Source organism: Macrobrachium rosenbergii, chromosome 40 (genome assembly GCF_040412425.1).
Source record: "Macrobrachium rosenbergii isolate ZJJX-2024 chromosome 40, ASM4041242v1, whole genome shotgun sequence".
Taxonomy (NCBI): domain Eukaryota; kingdom Metazoa; phylum Arthropoda; class Malacostraca; order Decapoda; family Palaemonidae; genus Macrobrachium; species Macrobrachium rosenbergii.
In genome coordinates this window covers 13,525,905-13,545,612 of record NC_089780.1, presented here as the reverse complement: position 1 = coordinate 13,545,612, position 19,708 = coordinate 13,525,905, and the positions used below count along the sequence as shown (strand labels likewise).

The 19,708-nt window shown below is 34.3% G+C and overlaps 1 protein-coding gene across 1 annotated transcript in view; it reads right to left on the bottom strand.

The window, feature by feature from the left end:
- Positions 1-13,342: 13,342 nt before the first annotated feature.
- Positions 13,343-19,708, bottom strand: part of LOC136826322 (fibrocystin-L-like) — a 113,056-nt gene continuing 106,690 nt past the window's right edge. Inside the window, exons 74-79 of the mRNA XM_067083572.1 lie at positions 18,839-18,971; positions 17,325-17,392; positions 16,914-17,041; positions 15,726-16,009; positions 14,640-14,747; positions 13,343-13,919 (exon numbers count right to left, since the gene is read on the bottom strand). Coding sequence (XP_066939673.1) covers positions 13,704-13,919; positions 14,640-14,747; positions 15,726-16,009; positions 16,914-17,041; positions 17,325-17,392; positions 18,839-18,971 — 937 coding nt within the window. The 3' untranslated portion in view covers positions 13,343-13,703. The remainder of the gene's footprint in view (positions 13,920-14,639; positions 14,748-15,725; positions 16,010-16,913; positions 17,042-17,324; positions 17,393-18,838; positions 18,972-19,708) is intronic.

The window sequence follows — 19,708 nt, the reverse complement described above, 5'->3', positions numbered from 1 at the left end:
AAGGAATGGAATACACAATTTCCTCGACCCACCTGTGTGGGAAGCTGACAATATAATGGCGCGCAACGTTATTCATGTGTTTCGAAAATTATAGTAACGGAAGACCTGATATCACAAAAGCGAATTGCGCGTATTGAGAGAATAAAATACAGTTTTTTACCACTGAGAGACGGGGGCCAGGAATCCTCATACCGATATGTACTTAAAATTATTACCTTTATACAGTTACAAATATATATACATTTATATAGTTATAATATATATATATACATATATATATATATATATATATATATATATATATATATATATATATATATATATATAAATATATATTTATATATATAATATACATATATATATATATATATATATATATATATATATATATATATATATATATATATATATATATATATATATATATATATAATCCTACATGTTTATACATTACAAAAAGTTAATAATGATGGCAACTGTTATATTAATGTTAATATCAGCGTTAGCATAACCCTTCTGAAATAATAATAATAATAATAATAATATAATAATAATAATAATAATAATAATAATAATAATAACCATCATCATCATAATCATTTGTATTCAGCGTCAGTCTATACGAAAGTAGCCTCCCCAACAATTCTGTTTAATGTATATCACTTTCTCATAACCTGCCACGTACCAGCGTTCGTTAACGCTGGAATGTATATCTGCCGATGTATATTTGATAAAAGCTTATCATGTGATGAAATCTGAATACCAAAAGGCAGCCCCTGATATTATTAAGCACTGAATAACGCTGGCAGACAATGGAGAGCGTTTATTGTGGATTTTTGTTTGTTATGTCATTACGTAGCCGTTAGATATCTCTTCTGGTTATATGGTAATGGAGATGGAATCTAAAGAGCGAGAAATATGCCAGGTTTAGGTTATAATATAATCCATTCTTTGTATAATTTACTCTTGTCCTGAGCATCTCTTTAGTTATAATCTTCGTAACGGACGCTCTTCTCCCCCCCCAAACAATATTGTGATTAGCACAGTTACCCAAACAATGTTTCATTTACGTTATTTTTTCACGAATACCACGACGCAATTAGTACAGTTACTGCTATACTCTTCCTTAGTTCCGTTTTCTTTCATCGTCAGCCGAGTTGCAATTTGCTTCCAATATACACGTGTGGATATAACAAGGCGCGTTGCAAAAAATCATGCATCCAAAACCAGACTCAGATCCACGTCACAGTTAATCAGTGTTCCTGGAACAAACTAAGTTTAAACCAAAAATAGAAAAAACTTCTTCATTCCTTTTCATACCATTTCCCTGACAGACACACAGAAAACCTTATGTAAACATTTGTATCAGAGCTCGGGAGCGATATTGGAGTGCTACAGTGAGACATGCCCTATTACGTAAAAGGGTTCTGTGTATTTCCAGTTCCTAAATACCGAGATATACGAATACTGACAACGAATTCAGAGGAGCGATTGAGTACCGTCTCCGCAGGCAACTCCCGATTGTCGAAATGGCAACTCAAGGTCGGGAGTTGTCGAAATGATGACTCAAGATTACACTGAAACTGCCTATAGCGGATCACTTGCGTGTTGATTAACGCATTTTTCGTAGATCTCTGTGTCACTGTAACGTTCGTCAGATGCTTACGTTCAAGATCTGAGATGTAATCTACACCTGCTTCCTAAAGACTGACCATAAATCGTTAACGACATAAATCATTAACTTCCAGCTACGTCCCAACACGGAATTAACGTAAAGCATTTTCACAAAGGATTATACGATGGATCTGTTGTACTTTTGTTCCCGGTTATTCTAACTTATCGATCGGCTAACTAAACCCTTTTTCCTTCTTAATTTGTTTACAGTTCGTTATAAGCCAGTCTTAAACGGTTGAATGTGTGCTAGCATCAGTTAAACCTTATAATTATTAATAAATGATTTAGCCATTTTTAGATAACGTATAGAAAATTTACTGTTATACTGGAAATCGATCATCCTGTTAATCAGCTCAGTGGTCTGGTAAAACTAAGGTATACTTAACTTTTCTTAAAAATTTACTGTTATAGAGAGAGAGAGAGAATCAGCTCAGTGGTCTGAAAACTAAGGTAGAGAGAGAGAGAGAGAGAGAGAGAGAGAGATGCTTAAGCAGGTGTGCTTTACTTTCGGTTCTGTTCACACATTACACATTTACCTTTTTACCTTCGTGAGGACTGTTACATTAAACACGCACGGCATTATTGACCAACAGACCTGAAATTTACCAGATAACTCCATCAGCGTAAACATTCTTCGTACTCGACGTAGGAAACGCCACAGTTGCGGAGAAAATGTCAGGGTTGGGGAATATTCGAAAAAATCATAGTCGTTTCTTCCACCGCTATTATTAGGCACGCCTGCAGCAACGAGACTTGGACCTAGGGCCTATTAATTTGATTTCAAATCACCGCTGTCTTCGTTAAAAATCGATGTGAAAATGCGTCGAGAACTAAACTCAATTTGACATTCCCGTGCTCGTTGGTGATGCTCCCTGACGGCTTGGCGGGAAAGGGTCGGCTCGAGTGATTTTATTCTTTCCGCGGAAATGTTTTAATCTTTAATTTGCTGATCCCTCTTTATCAGCGGGTCATTATTTCCATTCCTTTAGTTTCACAGGAAAAATAATAAAAATATTTTCCTACAAATACTTCATGAGATTTATGCAACTCTAAGTATCAGTAGCGCTAGGACATGTACGAAAGACTAGTTAAAAAATTCTAAACTGCCCGCCTGCCTCTGATCATGGTTGACGTTTCCTGCTATCCAAGCACATCTAGATGAACTTGTATTTTCTTTAAAGCTCATACCTAGGCACTTGAAAGTATGTGCTTAATAAATATTTGATTGAAATCTACGATCTACAAAATCACTTAAAATTCTGGCAGATTATTCTAGAAATTTATTAAATCTCTGGGAAAATATTGCTCTCACGGTGTCTAAAATAACCACCGATATATCTATAAAGCCCTATTTGATCTAAGGTCTTTGATTTGATTATTCCTACACACAACTAAATCGTGTGAAGCAGTAATTCTTGATGCAATCCTGATTAATTATTGATTTCATCTATATTTTGGGGATGTAGAAAAAAAAAAACTCCGACATTGTGTCACCACACTTGTCTCGTTACAGCCAGTGCTTGTTCGTTACGATTCGCCTTCACGAATCATATAAAAGAACGAAGCAAGAATAATCGAGCGTTATGTGCTACTTCGCCATACGTTCTCTTTACGGATATCCTGGTAAAGTGATCCACGCTCAGTTTGCAGTTAAATCCTTCCTAGCCCTAAAAAGGCAGCCCACATTATTCTGTCGAACAGTTTCTTAATTTTAGGCCCATACTACCTAAGACAATTACCCAGTTTTCTATTTGTTTACCTACACTTAGATTTTTGAAAAGGGAAGACAAGAAACCCTCCTACGGAACGCTGTTAAAAGGACCCAGAGTTCTGATGAAGAGAAAACAAAACAGCGATCACAATGGAGTTGGCTGAAGTTCACAACAACAAAGAGATAGGCTTACAATGCATCAGCGTTCGAAGGCAAGGTCAAAAAAACAACATTTGAGAGGAAGACTACTGAAACTTGCAATTAATGTATCCCAAATATCTGCTCTACTGTCTATCTTTGCCCAAGTCTTATAAAGACAAATTTAATGTCTTGGAAAGTAGCCTTGTATAATCAAACGACAGTTGTGATGTGTTACAGCAGAACAACAAATCACAGCAAGTTGCCGAGTCGATATTATGGGTAAAACGAAGAATGCCGTTAATAATTAAAAATAACTTACAAAAAATACATTTCTAACCACCATCATTGTATCGTGACCCAAATATCCCAACTCCAACAACACAGAGAGAGAGAGAGAGAGAGAGAGAGAGAGAGAGAGAGAGAGGGGTAACACGACACGAAAAATGCATTCATTTCCACGAGACAGGCCGCACCACCCAGGTAACAACACTCTTCCATGTTTATTCAAAAACGTCCGTCTCCCTCCAAACGTTTACTTTCAGGAGACAAACGAAAAACCTTTTCATAACGTAATTCCGGACGGAATGCTGATGAAAATTCTCCGCAAATAACGTCAAGGGCATTTTCCCCCAAGAAGCGCCGCGCTTTAAATATTATATTATGTATGACCGGGTTGTACAATTACGTTAGGGGACGAATATGAACTGGGGAGATGCACGAATAAGTTATTTTCTCTTTCTTTCCCATTGAATACAATTGTATGCGCGAGTTTGTAACGTGAGAATGTGGAAGTGACAATGGAAGACATGCTTTTAAGGAAACACACACACATATATATTTATATATATATATATATATATATATATATATATATATATATATATATATATATATATATATATATATATATATATATACATATATATATATATATATATATATATATATATATGCAACATTTAGCCTTTTTCCTACCTGAATGAAAAACAAGAATATGATCATTGCAATATTCAGTCCTTGACTCCGGAACTGTTCAAGTACCCAGTGTGCAAGAATACTTCCAAACAATTAGCTACTTCATATACTTACACAGACGGCTCATAAGCAGTATACCGAAACCCCTTACCACAAACTGCACCATTTACCCGTATACTTCACACATTCTCAAGGATACTGAGGTGCCTCTTTTCTGATAGATCTTTCACCCAGTCTATCCAATGCTTTCTTGGTTTGCTTTCCACCCTCCCTCTACAATTTTTTTAATTATGTCAGCTTTTCACCAACCTCGCACTGTCCATTCTTTCTACATGCCCAGACCATCTGAAAATAATAGGATCGGTTTTCACTTATGCTAACCCTTTTACCAGTTCTTTTTATGCATATACAACTTTCTCAACCTATCAGTTCTTCTTGCATCGCATATGTTACGCAAACAGTTCACCTAAAAGGCTTACTCCATTTTTTGTCTCATTCCTATTTAACTTCCACACTTCACTACCATACTGGAAAGTTGTCTCAACAATCCTTCCATATGTACCTATCTTGATTTTCATAGAGAGTTCCAGTCTCTCCAGTCTTGTGCAAACAGTACGCCACCTTTCTTGGTGCACATATCAAGTGACTCCTCTTCCTCAATCTTACCGTTACCCATTAAATTTGCTTCCAAATTCCTAATACAAATCAACCACTTCCATTCTTCCACCATCCATACAGTATCAGCATTTATAGTTCCGTCCTCTTATTTTCCGTGTTCATTTACTCTCAGATTATTATTCCTCTTGCAAACGTTTTCAAACTCTTTTGCTGTACAGTAATTTCCTGAGCAATATTGCTACATACATTTTGTACTATGTCTACATCTAGTGTGTACATTTACAGTTATTATTCTATCCAGTTAGCTATCTATCTATCTATCTATCTATCTATCTATCTATACTATGTCTATATATATATATATATATATATATATATATATATATATATATATATATATATATATATATATATATATATATATATATATATATATATATATATATAGGTATGTCTGTATGTAAAATGTGAATTCACACGTCCAGATTGAGAATATATTACTTACCTAAATATGAAATGAAACAAGATCATTTATATCTTTCAAGGAGACACATCTGTATTTTATGTATCCTTAATGTCACTGTGATATGTGTGTTTCCTTAAGTATGTGCATACCTAAATAAATAACAAATATTGTACCCAAAGTCAATTAACACTCACTATAGGAAGTACTGAACACGGCATCACAGAATCACAACCTTCCTTGTGGTCTTCAATACAGAACCTCTTCTTACACTCTGAACAATTTACATGGAAAGGAAAAACTCCACCTTTTCTTCTTTATAATTATACTGATGCCCTTATGAAGTGTAGGTCTGAAATGAAAAAAAAGTATATATACATATAAAACATTTTTAAAACGCGCTTTTATTAAAATGCACTAAAAAGTGACAAATAAATCTCTTGAGACACACCAGGGTTTTCTTACAATTAACCATGTCTGCAATAATAAGAGCGTGGGTGCCAAACATGGAAGGAAATGCTACAAGAAAAGAAATATATATTTTTTTTCATTTCTCTTAGCATTTCCTTCCATGTTTAGCGCCCACGCTTTTATTTTTGTAGACATGATTAATTGTAAGAAAATCCTGGTGTGTCTCAAGAGATTTATTTTTCACTTTTTAGTGCATTTTAATAAGAGCATGTTTAAAAAAATTTTTATTTATAGTTTTTATTCTATACTTTTAGCTTTGACAGAAACTGTAACGGATTTATGATTGTAGCTAACGAAATTGATATCCTGTCGAGCCAAAGAAGGTTTGAAAAATCCCAAGAGTTATTTACCGCATCAAAGAAGTTGTGAGAAAAATCCGAAGAGTTTCATACAAATCCTGAGATACTTGGAGAGGTCGCTGTAGGGTTACTAGAGGTCACTGCTGACCTACTGATCATGTAAGATTGTATTGTCACCGGGATTGAGTAACCAAGCAAAATTTCAAGTCCATCGGACGAAGGGAACAGGTCGAAAATTGAGTTACAAGATTTGATGACGGACAGACAGACAGATGGAGACGTCAAGTTAAATAAAAACATGTAAAAAAACAAGTGATGGGTAAAAGATAAGAATGGATAATGATGACCTGTAAGAACTATAAGGAAATATCTGATAAAGTAAGTTGAATTATATATATATATATTTATATATATATATATATATATATTACATATTCACATATATAAATATGTATATATATATATATATAATATATATATATATATATACACAAATAAAATGTATATGTATTCATATATATATAAATGTATATGCACATAATTACACATACACACACATATATATATATATATACGAAAATCACTAATCTTTATCACAATCACTCAAATAAAAAAGAAACCTTCCTTTAATTCTTATTAATAAAACCTGAATGCCCTAACGGTACACCGTATTCTAATATTAAAACTGTACCGTTTTCGTTCCTTTTACTGCATTATAATTGCTGCCACATATACTGAGCTGAGGTAAGCGAACGCAGCGTTTCCATTCCGTAACTATTATGATGTTAATCTTTATGTCGTCGGAAACATGGAGTATGGAGCCATAACTGTTCGGGGAAATATTACCTGTATATATTTTTTTTTTACAGAGGTTTGTGAGTGTGAGTGCGTTCACCCTTACGTTGTTCGATTTACATAATGCAAACACACTCACATATACACACACGTGTATATATGCATATATATATATATATATATATATATATATATATATATATATATATATATATATATATATATACTACCCAGTTGTATTCCACATAAGAAAATGAAAGGTGTAAAAGGTTGGGCATACTTGACATCTTTATTCTAATTTGAATGGAATACAGCTATATATATATATATATATATATTATATACAATTATATACATATACAGTACATTATATATATATATATATATAATTATTGACATGAGATATATATATAATATATATAATTATTGAGAGAGAGAGAGAGAGAGAGAGAGAGAGAGAGAGAGAGAGAGAGAGAGAGAGAGAGAGATTATCTTAATGAACACGGTGTGGCTTCAGTAAAACGTCAAAGTGACTGCCGTGCACATATTTCAACTCATGAATCAGGGAATGAATTCCCTTGTATTGGAAACTTCCGCAACAAACACTGATATCTATTAAGATTCTTGTGCGCTCTCTTACTGTGATGGGATATTCTTTTTCAATTCCTATTTTGAATCCTCCCGACGTCTCACTCTCTCCCTTTCTTTCAACACTCCCAAAATCTACTTACGTTTTACATACCTCTCGTTCCCAACTTTCTTGACGTTACGAAAGCCAATCGGAACGTTGGTATCTATATTTTCACTATTTTAACTCCACCCCTCCCTTTTTTTATATACCTCTTCGTCATCATTTCATGTTTTGTACTTGATGACCTTATCTTTCATTCGTTTTTAGTATTAATACTCTACTTCCGTGCTAGACCGTTCTTTCCATAATCCCTGTGTCCACGACACTTTTAGTTCAGATATTTTGCATAGATCCTGCCAACTGCCTTCGTCGCTTCATCTATTTTGCGACTGCCCTTTTTCAAACCTCTCTCTCTCTCTCTCTCTCTCTCTCTCTCTCTCTCTCTCTCTCTCTCTATATATATATATATATATATATATATATATATATATATATATATATATATATATATATATATATATATATATATATATATATGTGTATTGCTTACATGTTCAGCACAAAAATTAGACATATACAACTATTCCTTAAAAGACCACAAAAATTAGACATATACAACGGTTCCTTACAAGAACACAAAAATTAGACTTGTACAACTATTCCTTACAAGAAGACCACCAAAATTAGACATACACAACTATTCCTTAAAAGAAGACCACAAACATTAGACAGCTTTATCTTTTTGTCAGACTTTTACCCATTAAATCAGTCTTGTTCTTGTAGCCTATGAATAAAGTCAAAGTAACTGAAAAAACCCGAGAACTTTACCCTATTCATCGAATAATTTTCATCTTGGTATAAAAAAATTAAATTAAATTAGACTTGTACAAACAAATCCTTTGTACCAGCTGTTTCAAAATTAACAAAGACAGACAATAAGTTAAGACCACCAAACTTATATCATCGAATTACAACTAACGCAACAAAAAAAAAAAAAGACCTATACAACTTTCCTTTTCCTCACCACAAAAATTATCGTATACAACTGTCTCAAGACCTAAAAAATTAGTTGTTCAATTATTCCTAAAAAAAAAACCACCAAAATTAGACATATGCCACTTTCTTCGGAAGACAATGGAGTTTCCAACTGTTCCTTAAAATACCACCACAGCGTATAATCAAGGCCACCGAAAATAGATATATCCTCGGTGGTCTCAAACATTAATGCTTTATCTTTTTGTCAGACTTTTACCCATTAAATCATTCTTCTTACGTAGAACATTAAATAACAATATAACTGATAAAAATGATAACTATTATTATTATTCATCAAATATATTTTCGTCTTGGTATAAAAAAATCAAATTGGTGGCTATCCTAACAAATATCGTTGAACTGTTTCAAAGCAAGATTATGGCTAAAACAACACTGAATAAAATAAAAATTACTGAGGCTAGATGGCTGCAATTTGGTATGTTTGATGAGTGGAGGGTGGATGAAAAAAAAAGCAAAACACCAATTTGCAGCCCTTAGCCTTAATAGATTTTAAGATCTGAGGGCGGACAGAAAAGTGACCACCAGAAGATAGTGCGGAGGGACAGACAGAGCTGTCTCTTCAAACACGTTTTGTTCTTTACAGAAAACTAAAAGGGAGTTGAGTTAGGGAATTATTTGGTGTGAAAGTAACTTTGATTTCCTGACATTTATGACGGTTTTCTGTTAACGACAGCCGTAGCTTTCAGTCACAAGAATCTCCACTAAAAGGGAGAGAGGGACCAATGGCTTCTTTTGCTTGCGTCTTCCTTTCTCAAAGTTTGTCGGTTTCCACTTAACTTTTAAGAAAAAATCCATATGACCAAACACACATAACCGACAGTATATGTATCTATATATATATATAATTTATATATATATATATAATAAATATATATATATATATATATATAACTACATATTTATATATTATATATATATATATATATATATATATATATATATATATATATATATATATATATATATATATATATATATATTCTACTTGACTTCCTTTCTTTTTCATTGCTTTGTTAACTGGCCTTTACTTCAATATTGTCTTTGCACTCCTAGGTTTCTAAGCTTTTGTTTGCAAGCCTGCGATGCAGAAATAGTACAAACAAACAAACAAAATATATTACAAACACAAAAAAAACTATGTTACATAACGTTAAACAGAATTATTCGACCAAACAAAGTATTTCAAGTACCAGTTACATAAACCTTTCCTCCTGAGCAAGCTATTTTAGATAACTTCTGCGCCGTAATTAAATCAGACAAGGAGAGAGAGAGAGAGAGAGAGAGAGAGAGAGAGAGAGAGAGAGAGAGAGAGAGAGAGAGAGAGAGAGAGAGAAATAAAATAAAGAAATGAGAGTACCTAAACAAACTCCTTTGATAAGAAACCTGTCATGCAATGCGACAATCTGATATGGACTGCATTTTCCTCAAGCAATGTTCGAGTGAGAAAGACGATATATTATTGGGAGTCCGTTTACTTTATTGATTTTGCTTGGTTGCTTTCCTGAAAAGAAAGTTCTTGCCGCCCTTTCTCTCGTTTTGTTAAGTGGTGTATGGAGCTAGTGTATGAGGTAATGACGTTTCTACGCAATGCGTAAATACACATGCACACAAATATATCTTACTGGCAATAATAATAATAATAATAATAATAATAATAATAATAATAATAATAATAATACTATCATTATTATTATTATATTGTTATTTAATGTTCTACGTAATGTGTAAATACACATGCACACACAAATATATCTTACTGGTAATAACAATAACAATAACTATTATTATTATTATTATTATTATTATTATTATTATTATTATATTATTATTTATTATTATTATTATTTATATTATTATTATTATTATTATGGAGACAAACTCCTATTTATATGGAACAAACCTGGGGGCGGGGGGCCATTCACTGGAAATTCACGCTTCAAAAGAATATGGGGCAGCGGTATAATTCCTTCTTCATAATATTCAACAGAGAGAGAGAGAGAGAGAGAGAAAAAGTGGATATCATAGCTTACCATCACACTAAATACAAATCAAATTGTTTCCAGGGTCTAAAGGGGCTGCGTTACCTATACAGCATCGAGTCCCGCAGAGTGGAACACAACACTTCCGACTAATACACAGAGGACTGAATTGAGAAAACAAAGGTGTTTGTTACGATGGACCATGTAAGCCAATGCCTCTCTTATTTTTTCTTTTTTCTCGCAGGTAAAAAAACAGGTAATGTAAAGTATATATAAACTACAGTAGTTTTAGATCTTTTAACGTACCTAATGCATGAAATTTATAACATCACATAAAGTTATGTAGTTTATTTTTGTTCTGTAGATATTAAGAATGAAGAGAAAAAATATTTTGACAAATTACATTAGAACCCTTTTATCATAGGATAAAGGGAATAACAGAAAGAACGCAGTGTTACCTGAACTCATAACAAAATACAAAGGTAAAAACAGACATTTTAAAGTGTGACTGCAATAAAAGAGACTAAAAAGCAGAGGGCTAATGTAAATCTTTCTAAAAGAGGAGGTAATTCACTTTTCTTAACAGATTAAAAAAAAAATAAAACTATAAAAGATGGATGGTGATACATTAGCAAGTTAAGGCGGCACAATTCCAATAAACATTAATAATTTTATATTCGATAATAAACTACACATGCAAAAATGACAAAATCAACGGTTATCGTTTTGAGGGGTTATACGCAAAAAATGCCCTCTCAGCTCTTTTCTGCCTTTTGCATTTTCTGTTTGCATCCCTCTCTGGTCCTAATCTTTCTTTATGCCTTTTCTCCATAGTTTTCCAGGCTTCCCTACTGGTCTTTGGCCTGCTTCTTCCACACCCACCATTATTCTTACTAAATAAATACTCCTGTGGCCTTCCTTATCATCTGCAAAACCACCTCACTTTGGAGATCTTTCTCTGCTTCCCAGCCTCTAGAACAGTACATCTCCCAGCATCTTTCTCATTTATAATAAGACCTTTCACATTGAGTTCTACCGTTTTGTAATCACACAAAATCTATACTTTCTTCGTAAGGGCACTTCATAGAGGCATACAGTCGTTTATACACACCTCATAAAAGTTGACTGGTTACAAATGGATACCCTTACTTACCCGTAGTCAGCCATTAAGCTTCACCTTCATCCTGGTTAACAAAGCCATTTCCTTTCCACTAAACTCTCTTTACCAGCTTCTCAATCCAGCAAGATGCAAAAGCAATACAAATGTTCTAACTTCACCACAATCATGTACGCTCACAGTTCACCCTTATGCATATCAACCATCAAAACCCCTTACTCCATTTTTTTCATTCCTAACAGCTCCTGTGAGATAACAAAAACACTGATGTAATATACAGAATAATGTAAAATACTTCATGTAGAAGTACATAACTGCATGTCCAGTGGATATTACAGAAATGACTACAGCAATGAGCTTGGTAAAGAACAACTCATCACATGCGGGAGATGTTCGATTCGTCTCTAAATGGGAGAATAATGCTTGCATTATATTCTCTTTTTACTTCATTAAAGATAAAAAGCCTTGAGTCAAAATTGAGAGATCTTAGAAAGCATATTTTATGGCTGTAATTTCCATGCCGTTTTTTCAACGGCTTTGAGGAAAATTCGTTTCCACCTCACTCACATCTGGGGCATCTGTGTTACTTGTTGCTCACGACAACACATTCTTCCAGTATGTTTTACATCCTCAAAATCCAGTCAAAATGAACTTCATCAAAGTCCAGTGTCTTTAAATTCTTCCTATTGTTGGATCTATTGTCAGCTCTCCACTGTGGCCCCTATTGCCATGTAAGCATTCTAAATTCTTCATCCAACTTCCAAGATCATTCTCTTCTTGTGCTATTGTTTACCTAATGCTAAGTTTTCTTTTTTTTGTTTCTCCAAGCATCCTTCTTGCAATGAATATTTCTTCCTTCTTTTTGACAACTTGACTTCAACATACACCATAAACGCTGGTTCTGTTTCACCCACAGTGATGTGGAAAAAAATTTAGTGAAAAGATGAAATAAATTATTCACCCTCAAAATTATGCTCCTGGCCATACATTCAACATTTTTTATCTTTACATCATCTTGAAGCCTTTGAGAAATTCTTAATATTTCCTCCTTTCAGGCTTCTAGGCCCTTCTACTTTGGCCTCTTCCCAACAATTCCCTCCACACACAACCAGCTGAGGCACTTGAAAGTTCCCCTAAGGCTGGCATATCAATCTTGCACTGATTCTGTACGATGAATTGTTGAGAAAAGGCAGTTGAAAACAAAAGACCACAATGCTAATTTTCTGAGACTGTTGCTTTCAACATTACCATGCTTGAAAATTAAATCAATGTCTTCTGAAAGAAAATTTAATGGCCAGGAGGAAAATAAGACGCCAAAAGATATCAGGAGGAAAATAAAATACCAAAGGATATCAATCTTGTATTTTAGTGGCAGTTTTCGTGAATACTTTTTGAAAACTTAAACATGCCACAAAAAGAAGTTTCACAAAATGCATATCATTAACATCAATTTCCAAACTATACATTATGATGAAATATCACAAAGATAGAAATATTAAAAATTCTGATATCAATTATTAGCTGCTTGTTATACAGAAATCAATGATAATCTTATAATGCTTTTCTTATAACTTTTGGGTGCAAAAGACTGAAGGTGCTGTGGGTGCAAGACCTAATATTTCACTCCAAAGGTCACAGATGGAAAACTCTGCAAATCTGGAGGCAACTTTCGGTAAAAGATTTTCACCATCAAGCTTACTGTACAACCAGGATTGCATTCATTTTTTTACTTACTCTCCTTGTATTTTTATAATTATTCTCAACTTGGTTTTCCTAGTTCCTGTTCCTTCCATTAACTTTCTGGACGATTTCAATGATTATGCGGGAGTTCAGGTTTCTAGGACATCTTCGGTGGATTCCTTGATCATAGATGTTCATGTTTACCATCGTAAATAAGACGGACTTGAATAACAACTGAACTTCGAGTCCAGATACCGACTTACAAAGAGTCTGCACGGCATCTTTCACTGCCTCCTTCTCCCCAGAAGCCTGATACATAAAAATATGAATGTGTATTTTTTCTTCAAGTATGACCATTTTATGGTTGCATTAAACACCTGACTAGTCTTGATATCACAATATTCTTTTTACTGTGAGTGATTTGAGATTGAAGTCAGTTATATGCACACTTAACTTGCTTAGGTTATTTCTGTCAACATCTTACTGTGTCATGCTTGTTAACGTATAAAGTCTTTTCTAAGTAATTGCATCCATCAAAGAGGTTATTGCTCACCCTACTTTCTAAAAGGATTCGGTTTAAGAAACCAAAACCCTTTGCACCACTTACACAGATTTTGGCTACTAGGTTTAATAATTACTTCTGCAATTGTCTGCTAAGACAATCCAACCACACAATATGTCACCTTTTAATCTGTATGATTTTGTTTGGATCCTGTCAAGTATTCATTGCTGGCAATTAAAAACATGTGGCATATAAAGATTTTTCATTGTGAGGAGCTTTAAGTCTTTGAGTTTTTTGCTTGCATTATCATAAGATCACCTGCCACCTTTCATATTTAATCAAATGCCAACACACAATTCTAGCAGTGTCTTCAGTTCACTAAATTTAGTTGCTGTTCATAACTTTTAGTCTAGTCAAGTCTGCTGCATTAAGGCAAGTCACCATTTCAAATGCTACTTTCGTAATTGTACTGAACTATTTCTCTTACCACATAGTCAAAAATCAACAAGACTTGAAAAGATACTTACATGTATTTCAGCAAATGGTCTCATACCCCGAGCAATGGAAACTGTCACTGACCAATGTACATCAGTCCCTCCTTCACGTTTCAGGACATCAGTCAAAAGACTAGCAAACTGGAATACATAAGAACCTAAGTATGATCATGAAGAGAACCATAAATGATCATGAATATTTCAGGAATACTATTGAATGTTTAAAATGTTTTTACACAACTCAGGAAAATATAATTTATGTTACTAACCTAATTTTAATTACCAGTGAATAACACACAGACAGAAATCCCATTAATCCTGTTTGCCTAATTACAGTGTCAGGTTTTCGAGGAGTTGCAGTGTGTGGGAAAAGGTTGAATTATCTTTATCATTTTTATTCATGTAAAGACAAACCCCTGTATGAGAGCCAAGAATCTCTATTTCAGTAAGCAGTGACTGATAAGCTCTGCAAAAATTTCTTTTGAACCTTTAGCAATTTGGTTTGTTCATTAAACTTGTATGGTGTGGCAATTCATAAAATACAATATAGCTTTATTGTATCTCCTTTCATAAAAAATAAACATTAGCAAGCTATATTAGAGTTAAGAATATTGACTGTAGTCTGAGTTGTACACCGCTTTCATTTCAGGTTCAAGAGGGGTGACTATTTCAGTAACATGGCAGATATGTGCCACCAGTTTTCATAAAGAATGGTGTTGTTTGCTTCTGTGTCTTAAATAAATGTTGGTGAGTGTCACAACTCTACTTTAGGTTTATTATGCTTGAATTTGCTATTTTCAGCTTCATTATTTCGCAAAACCTGCCATTCATTCACTATAACAGACTTTATCAATGCACTGACTGAAATTTATGCCTGACCTAGTGATAACAACTGAAAGCTGAAACCTCCCAGATGACTGAGAGATTCATGCAAATTTGAATGATAAAAAAACTGTATTTTATCAAAGCATCAACAATATTAGGACTAGGAAAAGCAAGTTTCCAGTCTTTCAACTAAAATGTTATTCTGCTGAGCAAAGTTCATAATCATTTAACCATGCATTATAATTTCTAAATTAAAATTAGAATCACTTGATATTATTGCAAAAATCCTCTCACCTCAGCTTCATTACCAGCCAGATTATCAGCAGCTCTGTCTCCTACTAAAGTCACTTGCACAGTATAAGGTGCTACAACTGGAGCAGGTGTCGACTTTGGAGGAGGTGTTGATGACTTTGATGGGGGTGTTGGCAACTTTGGAGGAAGTGTTGATGACTCTGGTGGAAGTGTTGATGATTCTGGTGGAAGTGTTGATGGCTTTGGTGGAAGGGGTGATGACTCTGGAGGAAGGGTCGATGACACTGGAGGAAGGGTTGATGGCAATAACAAGCCCAAAATTACATCTGAAATTTCCAAACAAATCTGAATAAGATTTTACCTCTGAAACCTTCATGAATATGAACCAAGCATCAACTGTCAGCTTCTCACAGTTTCATTTTATTAAGAAAGAGAAAATGGATAAGAGGGAGATGAAACAATGAAATACTGCCTTCACACGTTTTAACAAGTAGCAGATTCATTCTTTCCCTTCTGTCTAGGCACTGAATCTTGACCTTAACATCTATCCATTTTCATAATTTTCTGTGCCTTTCTAATGGCCTATATCCTACTACAACTCTCATACTATATACGGTACTCATATTTTTTCTGATGAAATTCTCATTAAATGCAAAGATTTAGAAATGTCTTGTCAGCTTTTGAGTGACACATCTATCAGCAACTTCATAACTTGAATTAAACTCTTTTCAATGCACTCTATCCATGAATTGTACCATTTTGTTGTCACAGCTCTTTGAAACCTCTATTTGCTCTGTTAATCCTCATGTCTCTGCTGAGACCTCTGGGAAATAAAGACCTTATACACAATACGTAGGTTTTTACTGTTTGCTAATGGATGCTCTGATTATACCAGCACTCTAGCAATCTCAGTCCCATCAATCAAGCTGCTATTCTTTTTATTCTACTGTTCTCAACATATCAGCTTTACAAGTATGTCACAAAGCAACAGTAGTACTGTAGTCTGTGAGCCTCCCTCCCTGTTTATACTTTTTGGGCAATGAAACCCACCCTCCCTCATCTGCAATGAGGTCTTGTGGTTAATAGCATTTGGTGTCATTTCAACCTCTATTGTGCATAGGCCTACTGGCTAAGAATAATTTCCCATGAAAATTCATAAATTTATTTAGCTCATTCAATTTCTATTCATAGAAAAATATTAATGTCAATAATGAAAAGCAAAAGACTGACCGTATTTAAGAAGACTCCATCCAGCCGGCTGAACAGATGCTATTATCTTGATGGTGTAATTAGATGCATACTGAGAGAATGACAAGTCCAAAGTAAAGGATGTCATATTGCCACCTACAAAAGTAAAGCTGAAAAAAAAAACAAGCAACTTAAGTCTGATGTAAACTGTAAAATGAAAGCTGCTGTCTCAAAAATGTACCAAAATACAATCTGGTCAATAAGTCTAAGTAAATATTCCTAATTTTTATATTGCCATTTATAATGTACACTATTGAATTTCAGTTGAAACATGTTTTTATCTATTCCTTTTCATCATGATCTTTGGTTACCAAAAGTATATCTCATTTAGGCAAACAACTAAATACAAGAATTACAGGCTGAGCTGTTAACTCAGAATCAGGCGTAACTCACCTAGTGTCTCCTTCAACTTGAACACTTCCACCATCCATCAGCACCACACTTCCAGACATTTGCTGACCCTATGAAATGAACATGTAAAAGCCACTGCATTATTACACTGAACTAAACTAAATCAGCACTGAAGACCATATGATAAAAGTTAATAAATTCTAGATATACTGTAGCTTGTACAAGTTACAATGCTAAGGTAGCAACACACAAAATCATGGGCTACGAAAACCTCTTTGCTAAGCACATTAGATGACCTCAAGTTTTTGAGAGCTGATGTTTAAAATCTCAAGACATCAACTTATCCATCAGAATATACAACAGCCTGTATACAGTTCCTATACACAAAATCTTCACGTGTGACTGAAGCCTCATAAATCAATGCAGCTTCCTTTTTCTTGCACCAGATGAACAATTTAACAAAAAAACTAGGCCGTTACTACATTATTGATGATGTTGTGGAAACAAACATTTTAAATTTTTGAACTGAGATATTTCACATTACTGATTTTTTCTTTTATTTCATGCCTGTTTTGAATAAAGTAACTATTCCAACACAGTTGTAAATTTCCCTTTGTCTAACACTAACAAATTTCTCTGTAACCTTACTCACCATGCTCATTCAGAATGACTTTCCAGTGAAAGTCTCCACCTCCATCAACCTATTACTGTAATTGAGAACTGTCAATATGTGAAGGCAATAAAGGTAATTTCTCTCTGTTATTCCCCTCCCATGTTAAAGGCACAACTCTCATACTCATAGGCAAACCCCAAACCCCTTTCATTTCTCTCCAAATCGGGCTGAACACATACAGCAGGCAAGTAGCATCCAAAGTATACTGTAAGAAAACTTTAAACATAAAAATAGTGGAAAACAGTCACCAAGTATCCTATATATACTAAGTCCCCCAAGAGCAGCAAAGGTCAGAAGTTTATGGGAGTTGTGATTCTGTGACTTGTGAGTAAACACTCTTTGCCACATTACTTACCTTCATTATTATGGCACAAATTATATCACAAGTGATATCTGACTGCATTTCTGTTAAGGGAAAACTACAGCTGCACCTCTGTTCGACAAAGGAAACTACTTGAAGAAGTACTGTAGAAACATTTAAATTTTTCCTACATTTTTTTGGAGAAATTCGAATGATACATGCACTCAATCCTCTTCAATATGGTGCACCTCAGTTCTATGCTTTTTAAATAAACTGTTACCCAAAAAACCAGTGCAACAATATTCCTGTGTATTTGTGAAAATGAGAAAACTGACGAACAGCCAGTGAGGCCCAAAAAAAGGCTCATGAAATAAGAATGCTACTTTCTCTTGAGAACAGACCTACTGCAATATTCTGTTGAAATTTCCCCTTCTTAAAATTTTCTTCTGAATATTTCCAACCACAAAACGCTAAAAGGGCTTGCTCTGATAGACATTTTCTCTGTAAATATTCAGTACATTCCAACATTAATTTAAGGATGTGCTGACATGGAAAACCTTACCATGTACAGTATCACAATACCTTTAACTGTGAAGGGTCCATATATGATCCAGAGTCTAAGTCAGTAAGCTGTAGAGTGATGTTGAAAGTTTCATTGGCCATAACTGCATCTGGTCCATCAAGTAAGTCCAACCGTACTCTCTTTGCTGTAGCACTGAGAAGAACCATCGATGTTTATAAACATAATACCTTCTTTGAAATAAAATCATAATTTCAGTGACATGAGCTAAATTATGACAAAATTATATATTATGCACATAAATTATTACCAATGCCCTTTACTTTTGTGTTTGTCAGTATCTATTTATTCAGATTGTGTAACAGCATTTACAACTACATGTATGGAAATAGCTCCTCTCAACAAGGATAGATGCAATAGAGTCATCTATCCCTCTTGACAGGAGCTATTTCATAGTCAGAAATGCTGTTACACAAATCCTCAACTACGGGAAGAAACAGGTATACCGTATAGTGACTGCACTTAGCTACCTGATACTAGGGCACCCAAACTGGTAGTAGGTCCTCGACTTACAGCAGGGATCTGTTCCAGCACCCCGCAGTAAATTGATTTCTGCCATAAGTCGTTGTTTTGCCATTATTGACGCTTTGATGGGGCTTATGGCGACGTAACTTTATGTTGCATCAAGTTACAGATTAGTAAGCACCGTTAACTTGATGCCTAATCTTGCCATTAGCGCCATCAATGGCGCTTAAGCCACTGTAACTTGATGCAGCATCAAGTTAAGGTGCTGTAAAACACCATTAACGATGCTCAAAAAGCACCGTAAGATTGAATCCATCGTAAGTCGGTATCACCATAAGTTGGTGACGTACTACTATAATTACAATACTCTTAGCTACCCCACATCAGAACACTAAATTAGCTACACT